This window comes from Aulonocara sp. 'chitande type north' Nkhata Bay, linkage group LG4, assembly GCF_057382095.1.
Source record: "Aulonocara sp. 'chitande type north' Nkhata Bay isolate Kocher_YH1m ecotype deep benthic linkage group LG4, A_spYH_male_GT1.1, whole genome shotgun sequence".
NCBI classification, from domain to species: domain Eukaryota; kingdom Metazoa; phylum Chordata; class Actinopteri; order Cichliformes; family Cichlidae; genus Aulonocara; species Aulonocara sp. 'chitande type north' Nkhata Bay.
In genome coordinates this window covers 13,500,485-13,527,039 of record NC_141347.1, presented here as the reverse complement: position 1 = coordinate 13,527,039, position 26,555 = coordinate 13,500,485, and the positions used below count along the sequence as shown (strand labels likewise).

Sequence of the window (26,555 nt, the reverse complement as noted above, 5' to 3'; positions counted from 1 at the left end):
TTTTCCTGCCCTGCCCTCCCTCTGCCTCACTGCAGTTGTTCATTAACAAAAGGAGACCAGCCTGTACTAAGGTGGACGATTAAAGAACTCGGTCTTTACCAAGAGGAACATAACAGCTGTTATTTCTTTTCTTTTTGGTCTTCAATCTCGATATTCTGAATTTACTGAAAGTTTTGGGGGCCGGATCTTACACAAAACTTCTCTTACCTGGATTCTTGGCATCGGATCAGGAGAGCGACTTCTTTTTGGTTACTGCAGAGATGTGCTGACTTCTGTTTTTGAACTTTTGTCATCAGTGGGGAAGATATGTCGTGCTTCCAGCATCCTGTTTACCTGAGCAGAGGTCTCTATTTTTGACATCTATACTAGAGCCAAAAATTCAGAGGCAAAAATGAAAGTCTCAGTGATCAGGATGTCCAGTTTACTTTACCTGGGCGTACTTACACTCGCCATGGTCGCCAGTGACATGATTGATGACTGTTTGAATTCAAACCGTTCTTACTACATGAATATTGTACTGCTGGAGGACAACACTTATGAATGGAGCATGCCACTTGTGAAGGCGGCCGTGGAACAAGCTATTCTAGCTGACAAGCAGGAGAACGATAAGTATGGTATGGACAGATAGATACCCAACAGAAAAAACACACAAAACAAAACACATCAGGCTCGAAGAACAACAAGAAGGGTATCAATATATACAGCAGTATCTTAAAAGTCTCTCTGCGAATGCATTAACCTACACAAAACATACTTTACTGTCAACTTTCACACTTAGCTTAAAAATTAAAAATTAAAAAACTGGACTGCTTGGTTTTTGTTTGCCTAGTCTAAAAGTATGACATTTATGTATGACTATTATCTTATTTTCACATGAAATTGTATTTATCATAGGTTAAAAAGATATAACATATAAATACATTTTTCTCAAGCTGCCTGCAGATAGATATAAAAGATACCTCTTTCTAGGTCCTTTTACTGTGTGTACAAGGCGAGGCTAAAATAGTCGGGTCCCGCAAGGAAACCATTAAAGTAGCTTTTAAAAGTGTTCTGTGTATTTGAATCATTCTTCCAGGAATCTGTCTCACTGATGTTTGACCAGTGTTTTACTGCTTGTGCGTGTTTACCACGAAAAAGTTAAATACATCATTAACTTGTGGTTTATGTACCAAATCATATGTCACTTTCGCTGTTGTTAAATAGTTCAAGGTTGCTCGTTTTATTACTAAAAGGACTGATGCAAGATTTCTGCAGTCAATGCCAACAGAAGGACAAAAGATGACTCACGGTTCTCAGGAATGTTTAATAGCTACCCGTAACACCATTCGACTCTGATCCTGTACTCCGTCACACACAACCTTGGCTGTGCTGTTAACAGCGGAGCCAGAGCTGCTCTGGTGGACAAAAGCATTTGTTATGATGCTATTTTAAGTAATTTTTAGCATTTTATTCTGTAGGGGAAAAACATATTGACAGATATGATACAAATGAAACTAATTTAGAGATTTAAATATGTTATGTTTAGATATGTTATTTAAACATATCTGCTGTATCTGTTATTAAGGGACCCTTTAAAAAAAAAATGTTACTGTTCTTCCTGCTTCTGATGCAAATTCAACCATTAGACCTATTTTTGCCAGTGTCAGACTAATCTAATCTCATTGTTTTCCGACATTCATAACTCTTATCAATTTGTTTTCCATGACTCAAGGTTTAGACTTCACTTTGACTGCTAACTTCAATGGGTTCAACACCAACTTGTACAAGCGGCAGGGCTGCGGGAGCAGCACGTGCGAGGGGTTGACAATACTCAAGAAACTAAACGTAAGTGTGGTTACTTGCTTAAACATAGTGGGCACAATCAGACATAACACTTTCTGATGTGATTTTCTTGTTCCTAAAGCCCCCGAGTTTTTTTAAAGCCTTTGTTTTAGATCTTGTAAATAGGTCTGAGGGGTTTTTGCAGTTCTGCAACTACTGATGGTTTGAGGTTGTTATGCTTAAATTGGCTTGTAACTGGCATCATTACACACAGCAGGACAGTTCTAGTTGTAAACATGAACTTAACATCGTGAATGGACATTTTCATTTCTTGGGGATGCATGAAAATATTATTTCTAAAACATCATCTGTAGAAAACAAAGAAATCAGTGATGACCTCAGCTCTCTGTAGACTTTTTCCATAAATGTCACCACTGTTATTCGTCATAATTCAAATAATAATAATAGTAATATTTATATTTGATTTGTAAAATAACCTTTCCTCATATATGAACAAAAGTAATGGGACATCTACATGTTACATCTAGAGAAGGTGCCATGAAGCTCCCGGTAGACAGTTTTTATGCTGATGTTAATGCCAGAAGGGATTGGGAACTCTTTTGCTCCCTAAATGCTTCCACTTTGCAATAAAAACACTTACATCTGATCATAGAGGATCTAGGAGGGAAGAAATTTATGAACTGACTTCTTGCAATGATGGCATCCTATTACAGTGGCACGTCTGAATTCAGCGAGCTCTTTAGAACAACCCACTCTTTCATCAGTGATTGTAAAGGCAGACAGAATGACCCAATACTTTTGCCCATTTTATGTACCAAAAAGTCATACAGTATAGACCTCAGGTAAACAACAGTCAGTATATAAGGTCTGCAGCTTGGAGATATTATCTGACAAGTGTCCAGTGTCAGACGAGCAGAGATTTGAGAGGAAGGGGGCAGAAGTGAAAGAGATCAGAGAAATACTGAAATATTTTTCTGAGTGGTGTTGGGGGCAGGATGACTTGATGACTTGTGCTTGATGCCACAGACTCATTGATTATGTGAAGATGATACTGCCATCACTTGCAAGAGATTAAACTATGAGCTTTGTTTGGTTTAGATTGGAAGGTAACTGTGTGCATCGGTCACAGAGGCAGCTGAGCTAAAGAGGAAGTTTACCAGAGGGTTTGGTGATATAGAAGTTATGATACTTATAAATTAGTGGAATGTCAAGATACAAGTATCACCACAAACACCAGGCTAAATAGAAGCACAGTGCAATGTAGACAAAGCATGCCACATAGTGAACTCAGTCAGTGCAGCTGACATTAGGCCAAACAGCTGATACTGCTTCCTCCAGCACAGTCAAGAGCAACAGATTTGTCCAATTTTACTGGGGACTAATGAAATGGATTTGGGGAAATATTGCAAAATTACAGAGCTAGGAGGAATTGAAGCAAAAAGACTAAATGCAAGTACTAGACTGTGAAGTAACTGCTCTGAAGTTCATTTTCCTTAATGCAGTTGTAACTTTCTTCAGGCTAATGGTGAAGTTGGATGTGTCATGCTGGGGCCTTCCTGCACATATGCCACCTATCAGTTAGTAGAGTAAGTATGGATCTTTTTCTTTTACTTTCAGGAGATTTTTTAATTCATGAGTTTTTAATTTTTGCCCGTTTGTTTTTCTCCAGTGAAAACATTGGTCTGCGTTTAACCATTCCCATCATCTCTGCTGGAAGTTTTGGCCTCTCTTGTGACTACAAGCCTAAACTAACCCGAATTCTGCCTCCAGCACGAAAGATCTGTGACTTTTTCCTTCACTTTCTGAATGAAACTCTGCCATTCAAGGAGCCGTGGAGCCGATTCTACGTCTATAAGAAAACCAACAATGCATCTGAGGACTGCTTCTGGTGAGCCAAACTCAAGTGATTATGGATAAGATCTGTTGTTTCATTTGTACTCCAGCATAAACCAGCTTTTTGATTTGTTTCATTGCTTTGCCACAGGTATATCAACGCACTGACGGCACAAAATAACAAGTTTATGCTGGGCACAAACACAGAGGCAATTCATGGAGAGGAGGGCCTGAAAAAATTGTTCCAGTCTCCGAAAAGACACAGCAACAGTGAATATATATATTTTTGTCTGTTTTTGAGAATTTATAGTTTTTTTAATAAAGCAGAAAATGCCTTGGTCCTCTGGGGATTTCATTGTAAGTTGATTATTTAAGCAGTAGTCAAGACTGAAAGAGCTGAACAACCAGTAGTCTGACTGAAGAAGTGCACAAAGACAGCTGAAGAATTTTCCTTCTTGCTTACTGTAAAACTGATTTATTTCTTTCAGTTTTAATCTTATGTGGGAACACTGATGAGATGATTTCAGTAAAGGAGCTGGTGGGCCAGATTCCCAAAGACTTCCTGTTTATTCTCATAGATGTGTACAAGTAAGCCTGGACATGAATTTATTGTTTCACATATGCACTGCTACCACAATGTTTTTATTAAGTGGGAATCAAGAAATCTTAATACTAAGAAACTATTTTCCTTCATTCAGCCCTGATTATTATTTAAACACCACATCTTCTGCGGGTATGGAAAGTGTCTTAGTGGTCACTCTGCCGCAGAGAAACTACACCTCTAGCTCTTCATTCAATGAAACGGTGAGTCGCACCTCAAGTTTAGAAAGAAGACCACATGAAGTAACTGCTCGGTCTTTTATCGTCCATTCTTTCGTGCAGATAAATGATTATGTGGCTGGATATCATGATGGGACTCTGCTGTTTGGTAAAGCACTCAGAGAGAGGATGCTCAGCATGCAAAAATACAACGGGACCGACAATGGCTCTCTGGGTGACAACCCATTTGGAAACATCTCATTTTATGGTGCGTATGACCAGAGATAACACAGCTGGAGGCAGAATGCCGGAGGACTGTGATAAGCAGTATCCGGGAGGACACCATGCCTATTCAAGTAGCTGAAATAAGAAGGATGAGTTAAACATTCTTTTATTTTATGCCCACAAGATTGATGTTGCTTAGATCAACGTTTGACTGCAGCTGAGGAACAAAGATGGCTTTCACATTAAAACACAACCGCCGTCTCTTTTTTAAATTCTGCTGCTCTGTGTTGAGGTTTTGGATGCTATCATACAACAAAACCAATCATACCTGAAGATGACTTCAGATGACTTTGAAAGGATAAAGAGATTTTCATTGCTTGTTTTTTCTTCAAGTTAATATTTACTGCAGTTCAGCTCACTGTAATGTGGAGATTGTCCTCCAAGATACAGAGTATGAGATCAAAGTGAGTATTTACAGCCCTTGATCTTTTGTTTTATGGTAACTTTTATTGTTTTCTGGCTAACTCTTATCCTGCCCTCTTACTTGTACCCAAGTAAAAGGGTCAGTCGGTCTTCTGGATTTTTCTTTATGGTTAAAAGGTACAGGTATGAAAACGATTCCATTGTGATTTATTTTTCTGTACCGACTACAGCAATAATGGGATGCCACAGACTGTATATAAAAGATGGATGAGTCACCATAAGGTCACCTGCTTCTGGGCTCAGTTTTATGAAGCCTGCATGTCAGGGGTTTTGGAAAATGGCTTCTTTTTTTGTAGCCAGAAGTGATTGTCACCTCTTGATTTCTACATGGAGGTTTGATTTGTTCTACGCTTGTATGAAAATACACATGCTTTCTGTCATTACTGCAGTCACAAATAAACAGCTTTTCAATTGTTTAATTCACATAACTGTTGTTTGTTATATATAACGTTAGGAATCTATCAGGGCAGGACAGTGGCACGGTGGTGAGCACTGTTCCCTCACAGCAAGAAGGTCCTGAGTTCATTTCAACCATCAGGGCGGGGTCTTTCTGTTTGCGTGGGTTCTCTACGGGCACTCCGGCTTCCGCCCACAGTCCAAAGACATGTAGTCATGTGAGGGGTTAGGTTAATTGGTAACTCTAAACTGCCCATAGGTGTGAATGGTTGTCTGTCTCTATGCGTTATGAGTTATGTGTATCCTGCCTCTACCAATCAATTTTATTTACAGCAGTCACATGTTTTATTGTGAAAGGTAGGGCCAGGAAGAATCCCTCTTTGAACATTCATAGAACAATTTAAGTTTCACGTGTATTATTTTATGCATGTATACAATAAATCAAGTTTCCACTTATGAAAGTGTTACCGTCGTCAGCAGTCAAAGCAGCCACATCCTGAACTTTACGTTTTAACAAAATACAAATGGATGAGTAGTTTTTGGGCTTTTAAACATGGGAGTCTATAAGGATTGAGTCACTTTAGGAGACAACCTCCAGTGGCCACTCCAGGAGCAGCAGTTCTTGCCACCCTAATCATTACTTTAATTTTTCGAGTAGTGCTTTTTGTAATTTGTGTGTGATTTATCTGTTAATCCGTTCAGCTGGCAATAATTTCGATTGGAGTATATAGAATCTCTATGTTTTGTAGTTATTGTGTAAAAAAGAAAAAACAAAGCTTCAAAAGATCAACTTTGACTTTCAGAAATGCAGATTTCTCATGTTGTATAGCTGCAATTACCTAACAGTTAATAAAGGATATAAACAGAATTCATTGATAATGAAATAATTATTTGCAGTTTTTCATGTCAAATTTTTAGGTAACATTGAGTCAAAGCATTTTTTTTAAATGAAACTTTTTGGAAAAGCATAATGCAAAAATGTTTTATTGTCTTGTTTATATGATTGTGTGTGCAAGCAGGTATGGGAGGACACTATGTGCTTGATGAATATGGGGACAGAGATGTTAACTTCTCAATCATTTACACATCAGCTAACACTGCCAAGGTGAAACCTTTGTTTATTAATCAGTTAACACTGCTGCATTAAAAGTGAATAGCTGTTTTTTTCCTTACATTTTTCCTCTCTCTCTTCCTCTGTAGTATAAAACTCTGCTATTGTTTGATACATCACTAAATAAAACCATCAATTACACCCAAAACCCCACTCTGCCGTGGGCAGGAAACAAGCTGCCTCCTGACGAGCCAAAGATGCCGGATGGTAAAACACACATGAACTTTTTGCAGAATAATTTACAGAATGATTTAATGCTTTATTCAAGGCAAAGCTCTGAATCTTCTACTCTATTCATGCATGTCTGCTTTCAGAGTTTGACATGCAGGAAATCATTGTGATTGTTCTGAGTCTCAGCGTTGTGGTGGTGACGGGAGTCGCTCTTATCTTCTACAGGTAAACTGCAGATTCATTTCCCAGTTGTGGTAGAAGAGCTGCATGTCACATTTTAGCACAAGTGCATCACTAGAGCTGAGCTGAAAAAATGAGGCAGTATTTGCCTTATTTAGGTAAAGGAGGACAGGGTAACAGCTCTGTGGCAAATACTGCCTTGTGTTTTTCAACCTGGCGCAACAACATCTTATTATGCAGTAAACATATACGATCATTTACTGCATGCTTTTTAAAAATATTTTTTTACTGACAGGCAGAACAGGAAAGAACGCTGTCTACAGAAGAAATGGTCTCACATCGAACCTCACCTGATTGGCCCTCTGGATGAGAAGGAAGTGTCTCTGAAGGTAAATGCTCTCATCAGCAAACTTTAACTCCAGATTTTATTCCCTGACTGCTGAAAAAATGCAGCTCTATGACACAGTAAGGCTTTTTTTTTGATACGCATTAAACAAGATAAATAAGATATGACTACATGAAAATGTCAGAGTATGTGCTAAATTGTTAAAGTTCAATAAAAAGTGAAACTGATGTCCAAGAGTCACACAATCCCAGGTGATAACAGATGATCTTAATGCCTCTGCAAGCTGCTTTGCAGCCCATGTTGAACATGATACACCTAGAAGGAAGGTGAATGTTAAGTCATGGATGCCTGCTCTGTTTTGGACCTGTTTGCTCAGTGATTCTTGTGTTAGAACAGGGCCATACATCTGCAGCTATCTTATTGAAAATAAAACCTGTCCTAAAATGTATGTAAAAAGCTTTCAGATCTATGGCAGTTCAAGATAAGAATGTATGTGTGTGTTTATGAAACAGATTGATGAAGATAAGAGGAAGGACAGTATATACTTCAGGCAGCGAGGCCGCTACGACAAGAAGGTATCAGCAATCCAAAAAATTGATATCTGATTTTAAAAAGATTCAAAGGGAAATGATCATGTCGGTCCTTTTCTCTGTGTTCTCCAGCCTGTAATCATGAAAGAGCTGAAAACCACAGAGGGAGACTTCACCGAGGACCAGAGGATTGAGCTCAACACTGTAAGATAACTCTGCGTTTTATCTTAGAGGTTAATAAAAGTACATAAAAAATAATTAACTCTCCCTGCGACTGTCTTCATGTTCCAGCTGCTGCGCATTGACTACTACAATCTGACCAAATTTTATGGCACAGTGAAGTTTGAATATGGTGTGTACGGTGTGTTTGAGCTGTGTCAGAGGGGCTCCCTCAGGGTAAGAGCAGAGCAACGTTCACACACTGTTTCTACCTTCATATCAGGTCCTGCTGCTGGGATTTCTGTTTGTAAATCAGTTTATCTTATCGTTTAGATTGTTTTCTAATCTGTATAACAATAAAAAAAACAAACACCCATGAGCACAGAAATGCACTCACCAGCCACTTCATTAGTTACACCTGCTGTTCCCAACGGTGCTCGACTGGATTGAGATTTGGTGATGTGGAGGCCGTTTGATTACAAAGTTCAAAGAACTAATTTGAGATGATTTGAGCTTTGTGTCTGCTTTTTGTCACACTGCATGCAGAAAAACACAATTTTTGACTCTATGCTGATTTGACTTTTCAGTGCTCACATAGTTCACAGTGACTTTGATGTTCACTTGTTGATAAGTTATGGACACTCAGTGTTTAAAGAACACTTACAGTGTGTATGAATGCATATGATTCAGACTCTCTCACACACAGACTTGTTTCAGTTTCCAAAAATGCTAAAACCTGAATTTGCTCATGTTTTTCCCCCCAGTACATTCTCAGTGACAGGATCTCTTACCCAGATGAAACATTCATGGATATGGAGTTTAAAATATCAGTCATGTATGACATAGCAAAGGTATTGTTTCTTTAAGTTGCCTTTCTGAGTATGTGATTTATTAAATGCTTTCTTTTATTTTTATTTTGCCTGTTTTCTTTTGGGTAACTGGTTTGTTTTTAAATACCACATTTAAAGCACCTCCAGCACATATTTTGTTTCAACAACATATAATTTCAGGATTTTCTTACGAGAAAAAACAACCAGAACACATGATAAAAAATTGTTGAAATAGCAAATAATAACCACTGCTCTGCTGTATATATTCGATAGGGCATGTCATATCTCCACTCAAGCAATATTGCAGTCCACGGCCGCCTCAAGTCCTCCAACTGTGTTGTCGACAACCGTATGGTGGTCAAGATCACTGACTTTGGCTGCAACACCATGCTAAATACAGGAAAAGGTAAGCTTTAAAAAATGTTATCAGTGTGGCTGAGTATTGATCTAAGCTCTGAGATCATCGTTTTCTCCTAAAAGCTCCTGCTGAGTTAGAATCCTGCTCTGTTCTGAGTGTTTGTGTGAGAGTTTTGAGTGTTTGAAGCTTTTGGAGTGTATTTCTTGATTTTAATTTAATCATATCATTTCTTGACTTAGAGAGTTTAACTGGGTTAATTGTGTTTTATATGCTTGGGTTGTATCATCCTTCTCTAATGAGGGTTGCCAGCATGGGTTAGACTGACGGCTCTCTAATGGTCATTGTTGCCTTGCTCTTGCTTTACCTGTTGGTTGAGCTTGGGATGACATGTCTGTGGTCAGGTGAGCACAGTGATGTGGTGGTTAGCACCGTCACATCACAGCATCAGCCAACCTCCCCATTGGCTGTGGCCATTCTGTGCAGGGTTTGCCTCTTCTCCCTCTGATTGCATGGGTTTGCTCCTGGTATTCTGACTTCCTTGAATAATAATCCTCCCCTCATAAACTGTCCAGGATTTATGTTAATCAAATATAAACATTAGCTTAACTAAAGCAACGATATGACTGGTTTGGCCTCCGACATTACCTTACGGCGACTGCAATGCATGACTAAATCATGACAAGCTTTTCTTGTTAGTTTTTCTCTGACTTCTGAAGTCAGTGTGAGGAAAAAAGACTGGGAAGGAAAAACAAATTAGTTTTCTGGCAGCAAACTGGCACAAAACACACAACAATTATAAAAGGTATAAACTAGGGAAAAAAAACAGCTTTTAATTCAGAGAGTTATTTTAAAGTACTCTCAGGAGTTAAATAGGCTACTAATGAAATCAGAACACAGAATTTTTAACTGAAGAACAACGTGACACTATTGTATTGCTGTAGAACCTCTACAGTAGCTGTAGACACAAAAAAAAAAATGCAAAATTTCTTTGGGTAAGACTCCATCCTGTTTTGGAGGGGGCAGGGTCTGATCGACTTTCGGAGCCACATAGCAGAATTTTGCTATTTGGCTGCGACACATAGCAGCAGCATCTCTATCATAAACAGCAATCACCTTGGTTTTAAATGGCGTCCATGTTACTTCACAGAGTAGCATAGATGCTATTTTAAAGTTCTCCTTGACCAGCCAGACATAGACTTTTTTTCACCAGTGGATTCTCCACACTTGGACAATTGTTTTAAAAAACAAAAGAGATTGCTCTCATTTGTAAGGGTTGTAACAGTAACACTGCCGAGGAGCTTCTACTCCATGACCCAGGACCTTGTAACAGCAGTGGCGGGTCTGAGGTCTGCAGGGAAGCAGAAAATGCAGCCAGGCTGGCTCAGGAAACTGGGGTGAGGTCTCAGTAACTTCTGTAGAGGCTGCTGGATAAAGTCAGGATTGTTTGGCCTGTTAGATGTAATCAGGACTCATTCTGCAGGTAAACAGTTAATCTCTTTGCCTGACTTTCCATCATTGCTGAAGGATCACTATTATTATCTTTTCAAACACATCAACTATGAATAGTCAGAGGTGTTGCTTTGTCTACTGTACCTGTAATAGGCTTCAGGGGCAGCTGGAGATCCCTGTACAAAGCTCCCATAGAGACACACAGTAAGGATCTCCAATAGAGAGTCACTATCTGTTTCTGTCAGGCTGAGGAAATATTGCACTGCCTGTGGCTTGGCTGTCAAAGACTAGCTAACCTTTTTCTTTGCTCCAGCAGCAGCTCACTGGGTTACGTGTAATTTCAGATAAGTCTTCTTATTTTTTGTTCAAAGTACTGCAAGACAGCGGAGGAAGATATGTCTGACGAACATTCTAATAAGCCAGGCTAAGATGAGCACTGGCTACAAGGGGAAGTCAGATGAAGGGGGCTGACTTTGTAAATGCTGAACTTATGTTCAGGGTTAGGGTAGCTGCAGATTTAAACATAGAATTAATATATTTGAAAAATGTGTCTGACATTGAAAGGTGTGATTCTGATTGGTGAAAGTAACTGATGATAAACTGATGTTGCTGGTTTTCTGTCCAATCAGATTTGTGGACCGCCCCGGAGCATCTTCGTAAATTTGGGGTGTCTCCAAAAGGCGATGTCTACAGCTATGCCATCATTGCCCATGAGATTGTTATGAGACAAGCCCCTTTCTACACAGAGTACTGCACTGATGTTAGAGGTAGGCCACCATTATACAGCCATAAACAGCAGAACTGAAAAAATGTATTTCTGTCTTTGTCAGTCGGTTTTCGTTGATTTAAAGACCATTTTACACATACAAGATGCAAAATTCGGCACACTGTGAAACACAGAGGTCACAGAGTAACGTGTGTCCCATACTTATCTTGTTTAACTGACCGCTGTGCAAACCCACAGAGAAGATCTACAGATTGCAGCATCCTATCGGGCACAATGTCTTCAGACCTGACCTGAACTTTGAGGGTGTGTCAGACAGAGAGATTGAGGTAAAAAAAAAAAGCCTTTCAAACGCAAAGGAGCTGTTACAGCAACACACCCTGATTCTTATAGAGTTTATAAAGTTATATGGATCCATTCAACTAAATGAAGTATATAAAAAACACTTTCCTCTTCTTTTTTTTCTTTGTGTTTTTTATGCGTGTTTTGTGTGTATCTCTGTGTCTATACAGCTGTACACACTGATAAAGAATTGCTGGGAGGAAGACCCAGAACTGAGGCCAGATTTTAAAAGAATCGAGTTAACGCTTGGAAATATTTTCAGGTAGATTCCCATTGTGTGTTTCTTCGGTGTGGCTTCGATTCATTTTTATAACTTGACACATTCCGAACTAACTGCCAAACACCTCACCTCAAAGACCCAAGTGAGGAGGTTTTCCTCAAAATACGTCTTTCTGTCATATTCTCTTAAATGAAGAGCAGTAAGTAGCAGTAACAGCTGATATGGTGATATAAAACATTTTTGATCTGATGCAGTAACCTCCATAACCAAGCCACAGAGACGTACATGGACAACCTGATCCGTCGTCTGCAGATGTACTCCAGGACTTTGGAGAAGCTCGTGGAGGAGAGAACGGCTTTGTACAAAGCTGAGAGGGACAGAGCGGATCGCCTCAACTTTATGCTTCTTCCTGGGTGGGTTTTTACACTCAGCTGACTCAGAGGCATCTGACACCAGGAACTTTCAAGTCTGCATTCTCCTCCTCATTACAGTGTTTCTGTATATGTTGTGCTGATTATAGTGTTGCACACCACATATGTAAAAATTAGAGATGGACCGATCCGATATTACGTATCTACGGAGCCCCCCAGGGGACATGGGAGAAAAAAAAAATTACGGAGGAAAAAAAAAAAAATTAGGGAGGAAAAAAAAAATTAAGACGGACTTTTGCGAGCGCTCGCAAAAGTATTGCGAGATCTCGCAAAAGTTTTAGCCGCATTCTTCGGAGGCCGCCAGCTCGAAGCCGACCGGGAGGTCGAGGCACGATGTGCCGGGAAAGCGGTGTTCCTCCCGGCTGTAGTAGGTCTCGACCTCCCGTTAGCTTCGAGCTAGTGGGTGTCAGATCTCCAAAAACGTCGGAGCTCTTTTGCAAATATGTGATGTCTTGTAAACCGAGCAGGTATCTGACGTTTACACAACTACATTCACGCCTCAAAATATCTTAAAAGTGTATTTTGTGACCCAGAAAGAGTAATATTACAACTAAGTAGCTGCCGCCATTGTTGGAGTTTTGCGAGATCTCGCAATACTTTTGCGAGATCTCGCAAAAGTCCGTCTTAATTTTTTTTTTTCTCCCTAATTTTTTTTTTTTCCTCCCTCATTTTTTTTTCTCCCATGTCCCCTGGGGGGCTCCGTACGTATCGGTATCGGTCCGATACTGACCTAAATTACTGGATCGGATATCTGAGAAAAATAAAAAATGTAATCCGATCCATTAAATATCACGAAAGCACCTCACAAAACTTGCAACACGCCGTAACTCACCTCAGAACGTTAGCACGTCAGAGCAGTATGCATCACGTGATAGAGCGGCTGTGGCATGCGGGACCTGTCGGTAGTCTGGATAGCATGTGGAGCTTCGCTAGCAACCCGGCATTTCATCTCCGACAAAGTTATCCCCGAGAGAAGTAAAGCAAGTGTGTAAGTCCATCTCTGAATGTTTGTAAAGCATTCCTGCGTTAAGCTTACCAAACGATATATGGAGCGACTGCCTCTTCTTGCTGCTACTTCAATCATGAAACTGCTTAATGATCAGCTGATCGGGTTTGTTTTTGGCCCACTTTGCACCAGAAAGAGGAAACCAGCGGCTGAACAACAGCAGCACGTTTAAGCTTGATCAGCTGTTGTTAGAATTTATTTATTATTACTTTCTACTCGAGGATCTTTTTCTACGTAGCTGACGGCTGGTAACTGTGCAGGGGCGGATCTAGCAAGTTTAGCCAGGGGGCCCGATAGGGCATTAACAGGGAAAAGGGGGCACAAAGACATACTTTTCTTTCTTATTCTCATTTAAAATGTCTAGCTTTTAATAAATAATTATCCGAATCTTACACCCAAAGTTTTAATTTGATGTAAAATGAATAGAAGTCAATTACTGTATATAGTAACTGTTAAGTCTAATATACCCTAGTAAGCTATAGTACATTTTCCTTTGGGAAGGTACCATCTGTGCAGTCTGCAATTTTGTTGAAGAAAGATGTTGAATCTATTTAATATTTCTTGAAAAATAATTGATTTCTGTGCATTTTTTTTTCACACTGCATCAAATTAAGGTTGATTACGTCGATTAAGCATCATGAGGTGGAGCGTGAGGGGTGGTTCCCTATTTTTTATTTATTTATTTTTGTTGTTGCTGGGAGTTGGAACCCTATTAGTTAGGTTGCTTAATATTTACGCTAAGTACTCTTTAAAATACCAGAATAGGGAGGATGGTGTAGGTCTAAGTTTATTAGATTGATCAGTATTGCTGAACTATGAAATTTTTTTTTTTGCATATAGGTATAACAGAATAGCTTTAGTGTAGTTGTTGTTTTAAACTTGAGTATGAACTTATACAAAATGCAGCAAGATATTTAAAAAAAACAGTTTTGTTGATTAAAAAACACTATATCGGATTCATATCGGTATCGGCAGATATCCAAATTTGTGATATCGGTATCAGTATCGGACATAAAAAAGTGGTATCGTGCCATCTCTAGTAAAAATAAGCAGGTTTAGCAGCAGCAGGCAGTGGTTTTGTTTAAAAAAACAAACCCCTCTAAATATCCACCTGTTTAGGGACATAGGTTATGCAGATTTACACAATTTATGAATACTGATATTAATAATGTTATCAAATATAACACATGTATCATAACATATAAACATAATATAATTATAACAAATTTTCAATCATAATCAGTGATTGGTAATTGGAGTATTTTGTAATACAATACCTGGCAAAATCTATAGAATCACCACACTTCATTCTTTTATTTGTTTTTGTAGAAGAAAAAATATTAAGAAGTATTAAAAACACTTAATACTTTGTTGCACAGCATCCAGCTTTTATAATGGTCAGAATTATATCAGGCCTGGGGTTTACTATTGAAAAATCATATTGTCCATCAAACTGCTTCCAACTTTTTGAGGTCAGAAATAAGTTGCTAGGTCAGCTTTGTAGGGAGGAGTCTTGTTGTTGTCCATTTTTTGTTGTTCATTAATTTTTATTTGGATAGAGATACAGACCTTTTCCTTTGATTGCCTTTCAGCAAGAAAAGATTTAGCATTCGTTGCGCTGTAACAAGATGGATTATCATCCTCAAAGTGACTTTGCCATCACAAATCTAATCATGAATTTGATTGTACACTTGTGTATTTACTGTTGAAGTAATGACCGCCGTCTCTTCTGGGCATTCTATCTGACTATGCAGCCTTATAACTGCATAGTCATGACCAGTGTTGGTCAAGTTACTTGAAAAAAGTAATCAGTAACTAATTACTGATTACTTCCCCAAAAAAGTAATCCCGTGACTTTACTGATTACTTATTTTCAAAAGTAATTAATTACTTAGTTACTTTTTAAAAACACGATTTACAACCTGAATAGGTGATAAAGCGATAGATCTTTCAGCCCAATTCTACTTTTTCTACATAATCCATCATACAAAATGTCATCAAATGGAAAAGTCTGTTTTTAAAACTTGTTTTATTAGTTTTAATCTTTTAACTTTATGCATCAAGCAAAAATTAAATTATATGCAACATTATCTGACTTGAAGAAATTTGTTTAACATTTAAACCTATTTTCTGCACATTCCAGCACATAAAATAAAATATTTTTTGTGTTTACACTCAGTCTTTCAAATAGATGCAAGTAAAACACAGCTGAAAATAAATAAAATCAAAGACTAGCGGTCCTGTTGCTCTATTTTCACCTGTAAAGCAGGAGTGGGGTGGTTTGCCTTGGTGCGGGTGTGCCGCAGCGGTCAGTGGAAGAATCCGCGAGTTTCTCTGTCAATTTCCCATTACGTCATTGCGCACTCGGTGCTTGTTTAAGTAATCAGATTACCCATCTCTGGTCATGACTGAGCGCAGAATTTACACTCCAGCATTTACTGCGTGTAGAGGCTGAAAACCCCCATCATGCTGTATTTGGATGTTTACATGTTGTAGTCATGTAACATTAATATATCTGACAGTAATCACATTTTCCACTCTCTCTGCGTCTCCATAGCCCAGTGGTGCGTTCCCTGAAGGAAACGGGGAGTGTGGAGCCAGAGCTGTTTGAGGAGGTCACCATCTATTTCAGTGATATTGTGGGATTCACCACCCTGTGCTACTACAGCACCCCCATGGAGGTGGTCGATATGCTCAACGAAATCTACAAGAACTTTGACAGCATTCTTGATCACCATGATGTCTACAAGGTAGCTTAGCAGGATAACAGAAATCCAGGCCTCTAGTATCAAGGAGGTCACAATTTCTTTAAGCATTAATCTATCATTTCTAAGAAAGTGCTTAGGGTTAGACATAAATATTTTCTTTTTGAATAAAGACAAAGATTTTATAGATAAGTTACATTTCCATTGTCTCGTAGGTTGAAACAATAGGAGATGCTTACATGGTTGCATCCGGTTTGCCCAAACGTAACGGCAACAGGCATGCATTGGACATTGCCCACATGGCCCTGGACATCCTATCATTTGTGGGGACGTTTGAGCTGGAGCACCTGCCTGGGATTCCTCTATGGATCCGTATTGGTGTACATTCAGGTACCAGAGATTCACAATGATTTTACTATGGTCTCATCCGAATTTTGCAAAAGTTGGGATGCTGTGTAAAATCTAAATAAAGACAGAGTTCAATGATCTACAAACTTCATAAAGCCACAAATGATGTTCACAACAGAGAATAAAAAATACATCAAATGTTTAAATTGAATAAATGTAACATTTTATGAAAACTCCTGGCAACTGCTTGTTAACAGCAGCAACAAAAAGCTGGAAAAAAGAGGAGAAAATATAGAATTTCTTACCAGTAAAGATTGGCAGAGGTTCACAGATCTGCAAAGATTTTATGTCTCAAAATTATGGAACAATTTTATAATAATGGTCCTCAAAGTGAAATTGTGAAGACTTCGACAAACTGATCATCTCTACACTAGATAATATGATCACAGATTGAGATATCTGCAGTAATCTCGCCGTGCAAGGGCCAAGACTGAAAATCAATACAAAGATACTTGTGATCTTCGGACTCTCAGGCAGCGCTGCACTAAACACAGACATGATTCTGTCACTGCATGGGCTCAGCAACACTTCCAAAAATATTGTCTGTGAGCACAGCCGACCGTGCCATCTACAAATACAAACTCTATCATGTAAAAAGGAAGCCAAACGTCAACATGATGCAGGAACACTTCTGTCTATGCTAAGCCAAAACTCATTTAAAATGGACTGAGACAAAGTGAAAAAGTATTTTGTAGTCAGATGAATCCAAACATTCTTTCTTTTTTTTTCTTTTTTTTTGCAAACATGGATGTGCCACATCCTCCAGATTAAAGAGGTATAGGTATCGTCCAGCTGTTCAGCAGCAAGCACTCAGTTCATAATTGTCTATCTCTGATGTATGGGGGTGCATTAGTGGAAATATCAGTTTGCACATCCCAGAAGTCCAGCATAATTTCATGTTTGTTTATGTTCTCCTAAAAATTCTATAAACCATTAAGTTTAGACCTCTCTGTGTGTAGCCCTCAAACTCGGTTTTCCTTTGTCTGTCATGGAGCTGCTGACATCTAGTGGCCAAATAATATACGTGTAGGTTAATGTTAATTATATGCTAATAAAAAACTAAATACATTTTTTTTAAAGGAAGCATAAATTGAATCTTGTTATGTAATTGTGTCCAGGACCATGTGCAGCAGGAGTGGTGGGGAAGAAGATGCCTCGCTACTGTCTCTTTGGAGATACGGTTAACACGGCTTCACGGATGGAGTCCACAGGCCTGCGTAAGACAACCACACACATTTTACACACTCACAACACTGGCAGCTTAGGCGCTTAGCTTGAATTGGCACAAAGGGAGGGCAGATGCAAGCACAGAGTCCGATGGCTGCTTTTCACATCATCTTTCCAGCTCTGAGAATTCATGTCAGCCAGTCTACCATCAACATCCTGCAGAGGACGGACTGCAAGTTTGAGTATGAAAAACGAGGAGAGACGTATCTGAAGGTGAGCTGGGTGGTGTTGGGCTTTTTAACTTACTTATTTACTTTAAATGCCATACCACACAAACTGAGGTCACAAGTGTGTGTGAGTGTTTGTGTTTGTCTGCACTTCACCCACAGGGTAAAGGAAAAATGATGACATACTGGTTAACAGGCGTGACCGGGGGAAGTTACAACCTGCCGACGCCACCGAGCGCGTGAGTAAAGTCCTATCAATAAAGAATTTTGACACAAACTGTTGAAGAACTCTGGTATACCCTGAACACAATACGTAAACAGTATTATGATTTAATAAATAATGTATGTTCTTTATATTATTAGATTACCACCTACTTTAAAGTGCTTCATTTGTTAATTGATAGACTAATTAACTGTAAATTTTTTAAAAAGTTACTACATGAGGATGAATTATGCGGATGTTGGCGTAATACATGCTGCCACTCAGATAACTGCTTTTCCAGCCTTGCTTGTTTTAGCGAGACAATACCAGACTACCCTGTGGACATGTTACAGTAAAAGAGTCAAACTGGTCAGCCTGAAGTTCAGACCTGGCACTCACTGAAAGTATTTTTCATATTATGAAAGAAAAAATATCACAAAGAAGGCTCCAAATTGTTGAAAACATTTTTCATCATTCGTCTGCTTGTAGGTAGTGAAATAGCTAGCTTGTCAGTCAGCTGTCCAATGACTTTTGAGCCTTTGTAATACAATAGTTTTTGTTAAACCCCTTGTTTTAAAGCTGCAAGTCTGCACTTCAGTCACATTTAAAATATTTGATCTGACAAAATTACATAATTGTGGCACAATCCAAAAAACCTATGGATCTAAGGGATGGTTCAAAGCTTGTCCGATGTTATGCACACTGAGTTCATAAAGAGCAGTTTCCCCCTTGTAATGTAGTTTTCTTTTAGACAGATTGAATATTAGATAAAATATATTGTAGGCTAGCATTTGGTTTTCAATTTATATTTTACCGTTCCACATTTTTTTTCAGAATCTGCGTGATACCTAATTTTAGTTTTACATCATTACACAATAATCTAAAACAATGTTACTGTCTCAGGGAGAACTTCCAGTCGCTTCAGAAGGATCTGGCAGAGATGATCGTGTTAAGTCTGGAGAAGCGTGGAGGGGACAGCTTCAAAAAGAGGAAGACCCTGTCCACCAAAATCCGCCGGAGGGAGACCAACAGCAGCGCGCAGAGCGACAGCCTGCCAGAGTACTTCCACCTAGCTGTCACTGAGAACCCGAGCACCTACCTGTGATCATAGAAGAGCTTTCAGCACAAGACGTAGACTTTGTACAAGTTTGTCAAGTTAGATTCAGGACTGCTGGGTTTCTTTGGACAGCTTTGTTCATTCATCGGTTGGAGAGACAACGCCGCAGCAGCACGTCTCTTCATCCCCAACAGCCTAACGCCTTGAGATCAACTCGCCTTGCTGATCCTTTAAAGATGTTAAGTAGTTACTGTTGTGGCACAAAGAGCGGCATATTTATATACAAATGTTTCTCCATAAGCGATCCAGATAACGTGGACGAGGATACCCAGTGCACTCTTCTTTACTTTGAGCCATCCTTCTGTTTATGTCTCAATGTTGCCTGCAGGAAGCTCACTGATTGAGCAACACGTGATAAAGAAAATATATATTTATCGTGTAAATATTTTTCTGCTTCAAAGACAGTGGAACTCTATCCAAACAGTACTCATCAAGACTATTTTGCACTGTAATGATGCTACCTTTCCGTTTTCACAGCATCAGAAATATTTGTGTTGATTTTTAGTTTGTTTTATTAAAACATGTTTGAAATACGACACAAGATTTAAAGCAGTTCCTGTACTTTTCCTGTACAACGGCAAAAACAACAAACTATACAGTCACCTGGTACACTATTTTTTTCACACAAGCAGTGCAGAGGAATAAAAACAGCTGTAGAAAATCGTAATCTTATTTTTAAAAAACCCATAAAAACATGGTAGAAACACAGAAATCTCAGTATACTGAGTACAACGTGCAGTATAAATGCAGTGGATATACGTTTTTAAGAACACAGGTGTGTTTTCATCTCTTTAGAGAATATTACTTCGACCTCACATTTCATGGAGACCCCTCTCAGTACTCATGAAAGCTGTACCCCAACCTGAAGCCAAGTCTTCACTCTAAGGTTTAATGAACTTGCTTTTTGCCCACAAAAGGGAGAGGTGTGGCCACAATGTTAGTGAGCAAACAAATGTGTTTCCCCACAGCCTGCTTAAAGAGTACGACCACACACCCGCAGCCTTACATGGTTTTAGTTGTAACTAAAGCAGTGCCACCCAGCTCTGTGGCAGGAAGTGGGATTCTGTGCTCCGCCATTGTGCTGCATGCAGGCGAGTCTCCGCCCACCTCTGCTCCACCACGCATCATGAGGTCCCTGCAAGCTGTGAAGCCATTCTCCCACTCTGAGCCTGTTTGGCTCCCAGAGTGCACGTGAGAGCAGGGTGATGGGGCCTCTGCCGCTCTCTGAAATATCTCAGCTTGACCGTTTCTTTCTGAGGGCAGAGGGTGCAGTTTGGCAGGTGGCTGCGCTTTCTGAAGAAGTTCCTGTCTTGGCATGCCATCCTCTGTGACACAAACAACAGAAAAACTGTCACTGAACGTTCACGCTGAAAGACTCCTCAGCCATTCACAACATTATACCCCCCCCCCCCCCCCCTTATTTCCTCAATTGATCAATAAGGTGCTTTTTATATGTTAAAGGTAATCGTGTTTTTCTTTAAATTAAAGGTTCATAACATGCTTTAAAATAATTAAACGAATGTCTATCAAAACAGTTAACGAGGTCATGAGATTGATGAGTATATAAATCCTCTGTATGAAAAAGAGGACTTCTGACTGGTTGCCCCTCAAAAACAGAAGGTTTGCACAGAAAGTGGGCGGGACTTCTCACAGGCAGAACTGCGGGCCTGGGATGAATATATTGCCCCTTTAAAGGCTGTACCATTAAAAAAATTGCCACAAAATTCTATTTTTTTTTGTTGATTGTTCAGTGAACCTCCTGACAATTTAAATTAAATATTAATTTGCATATATGATTTTTAATTTACATCCTATTTGCTAAATTCCAAATTTTTCATCTCTTAGAGAAAACTTTACTGTGACTTTAAAAAAAAAAAAGCTCAGCACGAGCTGTTATCAAAGTAAAGATTGGGAAAAATGTAGGCGTGCAACTAAAATGTTTGAACTACTGCACTGCAACAAAACGCAGCTAAGCAGTAATGTTTTTACATTCCATATTTCCTGTGGTAAGAGGTGTGAGTCGACAGATTATTCACTGACGCAAAGGATGCCCAAGTGACTTGAGCTTCTCCTCAGCCCTTTCTTTGTTTTTCCTCTTTTTTTAAATTAAGTTAAGGCTGAATAAGAGCTGCATTCCAGGAGATTGAAAAAAATGGCCACAGTCATGTTGGTGTATTTACGAAACACAAAAACTCGTGTGTCTGATTCAGGCCATCATCAGACACAGAGGCCTTTAAAAGCAGCTGCTGTTGGCTGTCAGACTGTCAGTTTTAGTTTCACAGGTTTTGTGTTTTCACAAAGTAAATCTGTAGCATTCAAATGTTCAGCCTCGGGCTATGCAGTGCTGTGAGAAAGTAATTGCACCCCTTTCTGATTTCTTAGTTTTTTTGCATGTTTGTCACAGCTGCGTATTTGGGATTATCAAACGCATTTTAGTATTTGACGAAGAAAACCTGAGTAAATACAAAATGCTGTTATTATAATGGATTCATTTATCAAGGGAAAAAATCTATCCAAACATGCATGGCCCTGTATGAAAAAGTCATTTCCCAGAAACCTAATAACAGGCTGTGCCACCTTTGGCAGCAACAACTGCAATGAAGCGTTTGTGATAACTGCAAATGAGTCTTCCCCATCACTGTGGAGGAATTTTGGCCCACTCTTCTTTGCAGACTTGTTTTAATTCAGACACACTGGAGGGTTTTCAGGCATGAATGCCAAAAGATCTCAATTGGATTTAAGCTCAGAATTTGACTAGGCCACTCTAAAACATTTATTTTAGATTTCTGGAGTCATTCAGAGGGGACTTGCTGGTGTGTTTCAGATCATTGTCCTGCTGCATAACCCAAGTGCACTTGAGCTTCAGGCCATGAGCTGATGGTCGGACATTGTCCTTCAGGATTTACTGCTAGACAGCAGATTCTATGGTTCCATTGATTACAGCAAGTTATCCATGTCCTGAAGCAGCAACAGCCCCAGACTGTCACACTACCAACACCATAATTAACTGTTGTTATGATGTTGTCTTTATGAACTCCTGTGTTCGTTAATGCCAGACATAACAGGACACAAATCTTAAAAAAATAATAATTTTTTGTCTCATCAGTCCACAGAATATTTTCCCAGAGGTTTTTTGGCAAATATGAGACGAGTCCTTTTGTTCTTTTTGGTCAGCAGTGGTTTTCATCTTGGAACTCTTCCATGGATGCCATTTTTTGCCCAGTATCTTTCTTATTGTTGAACCATGAACTTCCCCTAACTAAGGAAAGTGAGGCCTGCAGTTCTTTAGATGCTGTTCTGGGTTATTTTGTGACCTCCTGGATGAGTGATGGATGCGCTCTTGGAGTAATTTTGGTGGGCCAGCCAATCCTGGGAAAGTTCACCACTGCTCCACGTTTTCTCTATTTGTGGATAATGGCTCTCACCGTGGTTCAGTGGAGTTCCAAAGTTTTCAAAATTGCTTTGTTGTGTTGATAGACCTCTCTGCATTGAATCATACTTGTTATTAATCCGTGGCTCTCTTCCACAGCATGTCTTTTATTCTGTCTTCCTTCTCTCTCCCCAATTGGTCATGGCAGATTGTCGCCCCTCCCTGAGTCTGGTTCTGCTGGAGGTTTCTTCCTGTTAAACGGGAGTTTTTCCTTCCTACTGTCACCAAAGTGCTTGCTCATAGGGGGTCATATGATTGTTGGGGTTTTCTCTCCGTCTATTATTGTAGGGTCTACTTTACAATATAAAGCGCCTTGAGGCCACTTTTGTTGTGATTTGGCGCTGGATAAATAAAATTTAATAGAATGTGTAATCAAATAGATATCAATGACTTTGTCTCTCAGAGTTTTTTTAGATGGTGGCATGCTGTGCTGGTTTGAGATCTTTCAGCCTACTTCACTTTGTCATACCGGTTCTATTTAATTTTTTGAGCAAACAATTACTTTTTTCACATATGGTTTGGATAACTTTTTCCCCTTAAGAAGGGAAATAATCATTTCAAAACATCATTTTGTATTTAATAATGTTAAAATTTGTTAGTTGACCTGAAACATATAAATATAACCAAGCAAAAACACACAAAAAATAAGGAAGGGGCCAAATACTTTTTCACAGCCCTGTACAACCTCTGGCACGGAAGAGTCTGTTTATGTGTTTTCAATGTTGTGCGGGGGGTGCCTACGTTTTCTTGCCCAACCAGCGGATGTGTGCTGAAACCAGAATAGATGGTAAGGGAGCGGGACTGACCCTTGGGACAAGTGAGAAGAAGAGAACAGAAACTGTGGAGTTTCTACTGTGCTGAACGTCACAGTTCATCACCTGCCCTTCTGCAGCCCTGTTTCCTCCACCCGACTGTCAGCTCTGCGTGTCAGATCTCCTCTTTTTAAGTAAACCGACTTCTCTCCACAGTTTCAAAAACCATGTTGTCTTGTAAAATATGTATCTTAGGAAAAGACCTCTTATAACTTCTCTAGATCACTAGATGTATTAAAAGCATCTGATGTATATTTTGCTATTTAGTCTAATGAGCGGAATTTAAACAACTATAAAAGCCGCTTTCAGCTTCCTCCTTTTTCACAAGCGGTGGTCACAGCGGGGAGGTCTGCGTGTATGATTTTGGTAGATTTTTACAGCGAATGCCCTTCCTGACACTACCCCAAAGGGATTTGTGTCTCCTCCTGTGATCGAACCAGGGATCTTTCACTTGTTAGGCAAACTTATAAACCGTAACACTCTAAGTGACACAAACCATCAAAAGCTTGTTGTCCTTACCGGAGGTGCTGCTGCGTCTGGTCTGTCGCTTGTATATGATAAACCAAAGAGTCAAAGCCAAGATGGACCCCACCACGACCACGACCACAGAAATCCACAGAGTCGGACTCAGCACCACCATCGAGGTGGGCTTGACAGTGGTGTTTATGGCTTTGAGCTGGTTCACGACAGTCAGGGGCGGCTCTGTGAGGGGGGAGGACAGCCACACGCTGACTACCTCAACAGTTAAACAGTTTGCATTCTGACATGTAAGAAAAGTTTCAGAAAGAAAAAGGATGAACTCAAGTCTGACTCGCTCACTCATTTTATAAGCGGCTGTACAAGAAAAAAGAAGATGATAACGTTGATGTATTAGGTAGTCAGGTAAAATAAAAGTCTACATGATAAAGTTGTAAAGACATGCTGAATCCACAACTGAGACATACTCCAAGACAGAGGCAGAACACTGAGAGAACAAACTTGTGCCCAAGAGGCAGAAAAAAATGATTAGAATTCAGTGAAACTCACCTTTTGGTGGATCAGGGTGAGATCTCATTAGTGACTTGCTGGGCACACACGTGTGGACTAAGTTGTCAAACTTTTTTCCCTCAGGACAAGACTTCTTATCCATTCCTGGTGCTACGTGAGTAACGAAAAGTAAAGTGGACTGTTGCCTTTGTCTAATGCTGTGTTTGTTGCACACACACAAACACACAAAAACACAGAGCAGCGAGCCACAGAGGAGGGCTATGACGGGAGGATTTGTGAAATGAATGCAGAAGGCCCAACAGACGTTTCAGTTCCTCCGTTTAATAGGAAAGAGTGAATCACTACATGTGTCTCCTGGGGACAGCGTGACAGAGAGAGAGAGAGACCACATTTCTATTTCAAAAACAAAGAGTTCCTGACTTTCAAACTTGCAGGTTTATATTAAATAGACTCTTCACTGCAGACATCTCAACATGACGGCTTTATCAGTCTTTTTTCCCCCCAACCACTGGAAATATTGTTTGCAATGAATGCACAGTGCATGGGGTCAGATTTCAGAACCCTTTGCACAGAGGGGCCAAGAATTATGCAGATATTTGACCTTATATGCTGCTGGTCCTCAAGCCTTGAGCAAAGACACATATCACTGAATAAGACCTCTGTTTTATACTGAGATGCAGTGACATGTAAGAAATAATGCACTATAAGAAAAAAAACAAGAAAAGAACAAAACAAATCGCTAAAATGCTCAAAGCGCATCACCGGGTAAATTTCAGCACCCAGTGATGCGGTTCAGCACACTGGACAGACAGTTAAAGCAAAGAAACCACAGTGAGCTCAGGTAAAGATGCTTTCTGTGACCCCACTGTGATCAGGAAAAAACAAAAACACACAAAAACAGGCACCATCTAAAGGTGGACCCACAACTTTCAAATTCAAATTGCGCTTGCTACGATAGCAATGATGAAAACAGCAGCTCACCCTCTCTGAGGGGAAAACTACGATGGGAGTTCAGTACAACCAGGCTTTCTTTGCGTTAGCTGGTTAACCCCCAAACCTCAGCTGGAGATAACGATTGTCGCGACGATGGTTATCAACTTTCTCTGATAAGTCGGGTTTTCTGCTTCCGGTACACCCCGGATCTGTGTTCGCATAAATAAACAAACAAAAAAAAAAAAGGAGCATTTCTCGGATCATGTGACTCTTCTTCCACAGAAAAAAAGGCGGCTTCTATGAGTGCAACTTACTCACAAATGATGACGATTAAATGTATAAAGAATGTAAAACAAAAATAACAGTTAAATACAATATCTTTGCACACAAGACAAGAGATTAATGCTGCAGAAAATCTGGGATTTTCTAATTTGAAGAGTGCGCATCAGAGCTCTGAAACTGTAATCTGGATACATTTAAACATTAAACGTTTCTGTCCCACAGGACAGGTAAGGACGTGTAAATCTCTTTATTTTGTTGGCAGATCAAAGTGAAATGCATTTTGATTGCTAGTCGGTCTTGGTGACCAACGAATGTAACTGATCAGTTTTCCAATCTGTGTACTAGTAGCTGCAATTCCAACAATGTAAAATAAGACCATCCATCCATTCGCTTCCGCTTATCCTTTTCAGGGTCGCGGGGGCCGCTGGAGCCTATCCCAGCTGTCATATGTATGATGTAAAATAAGACTTTACAGCCAATTACAAGTATGTATAAAATTATAAACATTTTTCTGCTTCATTAAATTGACATAGGTTTACGGGCCAATACCAAAAATCACTTTTTTCGGAGACAGCTACAGAAGAAGACAAGTTTTCAAATTGTCTTGCTTTGTTACTTTTCCATTAAATATTTATGAAAGCCTCGAACTCACATGAACAATCCACTTGATCACTAGATTTGACTTTGGTGACAAAAGATCAAAGGCTTAAGAACTCTAATGCTAAATCTGGTGATAAGTGACTGATGGAGGCTTAGAGCCACATTCATTTAGAGAAGTTCACCGCAGAGCTCGATGAGATTCCAATCCTAATGTCCTGGTTTGATCTCTTTTTGTGGGGATCTGATTTAAAGCCTAAACTTGAGCTCACTTAATTTGATGTAGATTTAATAGAACTGAGTTTAGATTGTGAAGAAAACTAACTGAAATCTGAGTAAAGTTTAAACTTAAT

General features: G+C 39.5%; 2 protein-coding genes across 3 annotated transcripts; one reads left to right on the top strand and one right to left on the bottom strand.

Moving 5' to 3' along the window:
• gucy2ca (guanylate cyclase 2Ca) lies at positions 1–19,692 on the top strand. The gene is made up of 27 exons (XM_086288564.1): positions 1–614; positions 1,712–1,824; positions 3,301–3,368; positions 3,452–3,670; positions 3,767–3,885; positions 4,104–4,203; positions 4,314–4,419; positions 4,498–4,642; positions 6,498–6,583; positions 6,679–6,796; positions 6,904–6,985; positions 7,236–7,329; positions 7,799–7,861; positions 7,949–8,020; positions 8,108–8,212; positions 8,740–8,826; positions 9,079–9,211; positions 11,242–11,379; positions 11,577–11,665; positions 11,849–11,940; positions 12,153–12,311; positions 15,893–16,085; positions 16,256–16,430; positions 17,567–17,665; positions 17,794–17,888; positions 18,005–18,081; positions 18,948–19,692. Exons 1-27 carry the CDS (start codon positions 392–394, stop codon positions 19,147–19,149), a joined length of 3,252 nt encoding a protein of 1,083 aa, XP_086144690.1. The 5' UTR covers positions 1–391; the 3' UTR covers positions 19,150–19,692.
• LOC147332145 (uncharacterized) lies at positions 19,656–26,480 on the bottom strand. 2 transcript variants are annotated; one of them, XM_086288569.1, is made up of 4 exons: positions 25,372–26,480; positions 24,430–24,540; positions 23,923–24,105; positions 19,656–20,486 (listed from the first exon to the last, which is right to left on the bottom strand). In XM_086288569.1, the coding sequence occupies exons 2-4, from the start codon at positions 24,530–24,532 to the stop codon at positions 20,164–20,166; spliced, it is 609 nt and encodes a 202-aa protein (XP_086144695.1). In that variant the 5' UTR covers positions 24,533–24,540; positions 25,372–26,480; the 3' UTR covers positions 19,656–20,163. The 2 variants fall into 2 exon arrangements, with proteins under 2 accessions (XP_086144695.1, XP_086144694.1); XM_086288568.1 differs by lacking the exons at positions 24,430–24,540; positions 25,372–26,480 and having other exon boundaries at positions 23,923–24,319.
• Positions 26,481–26,555: the final 75 nt, after the last annotated feature.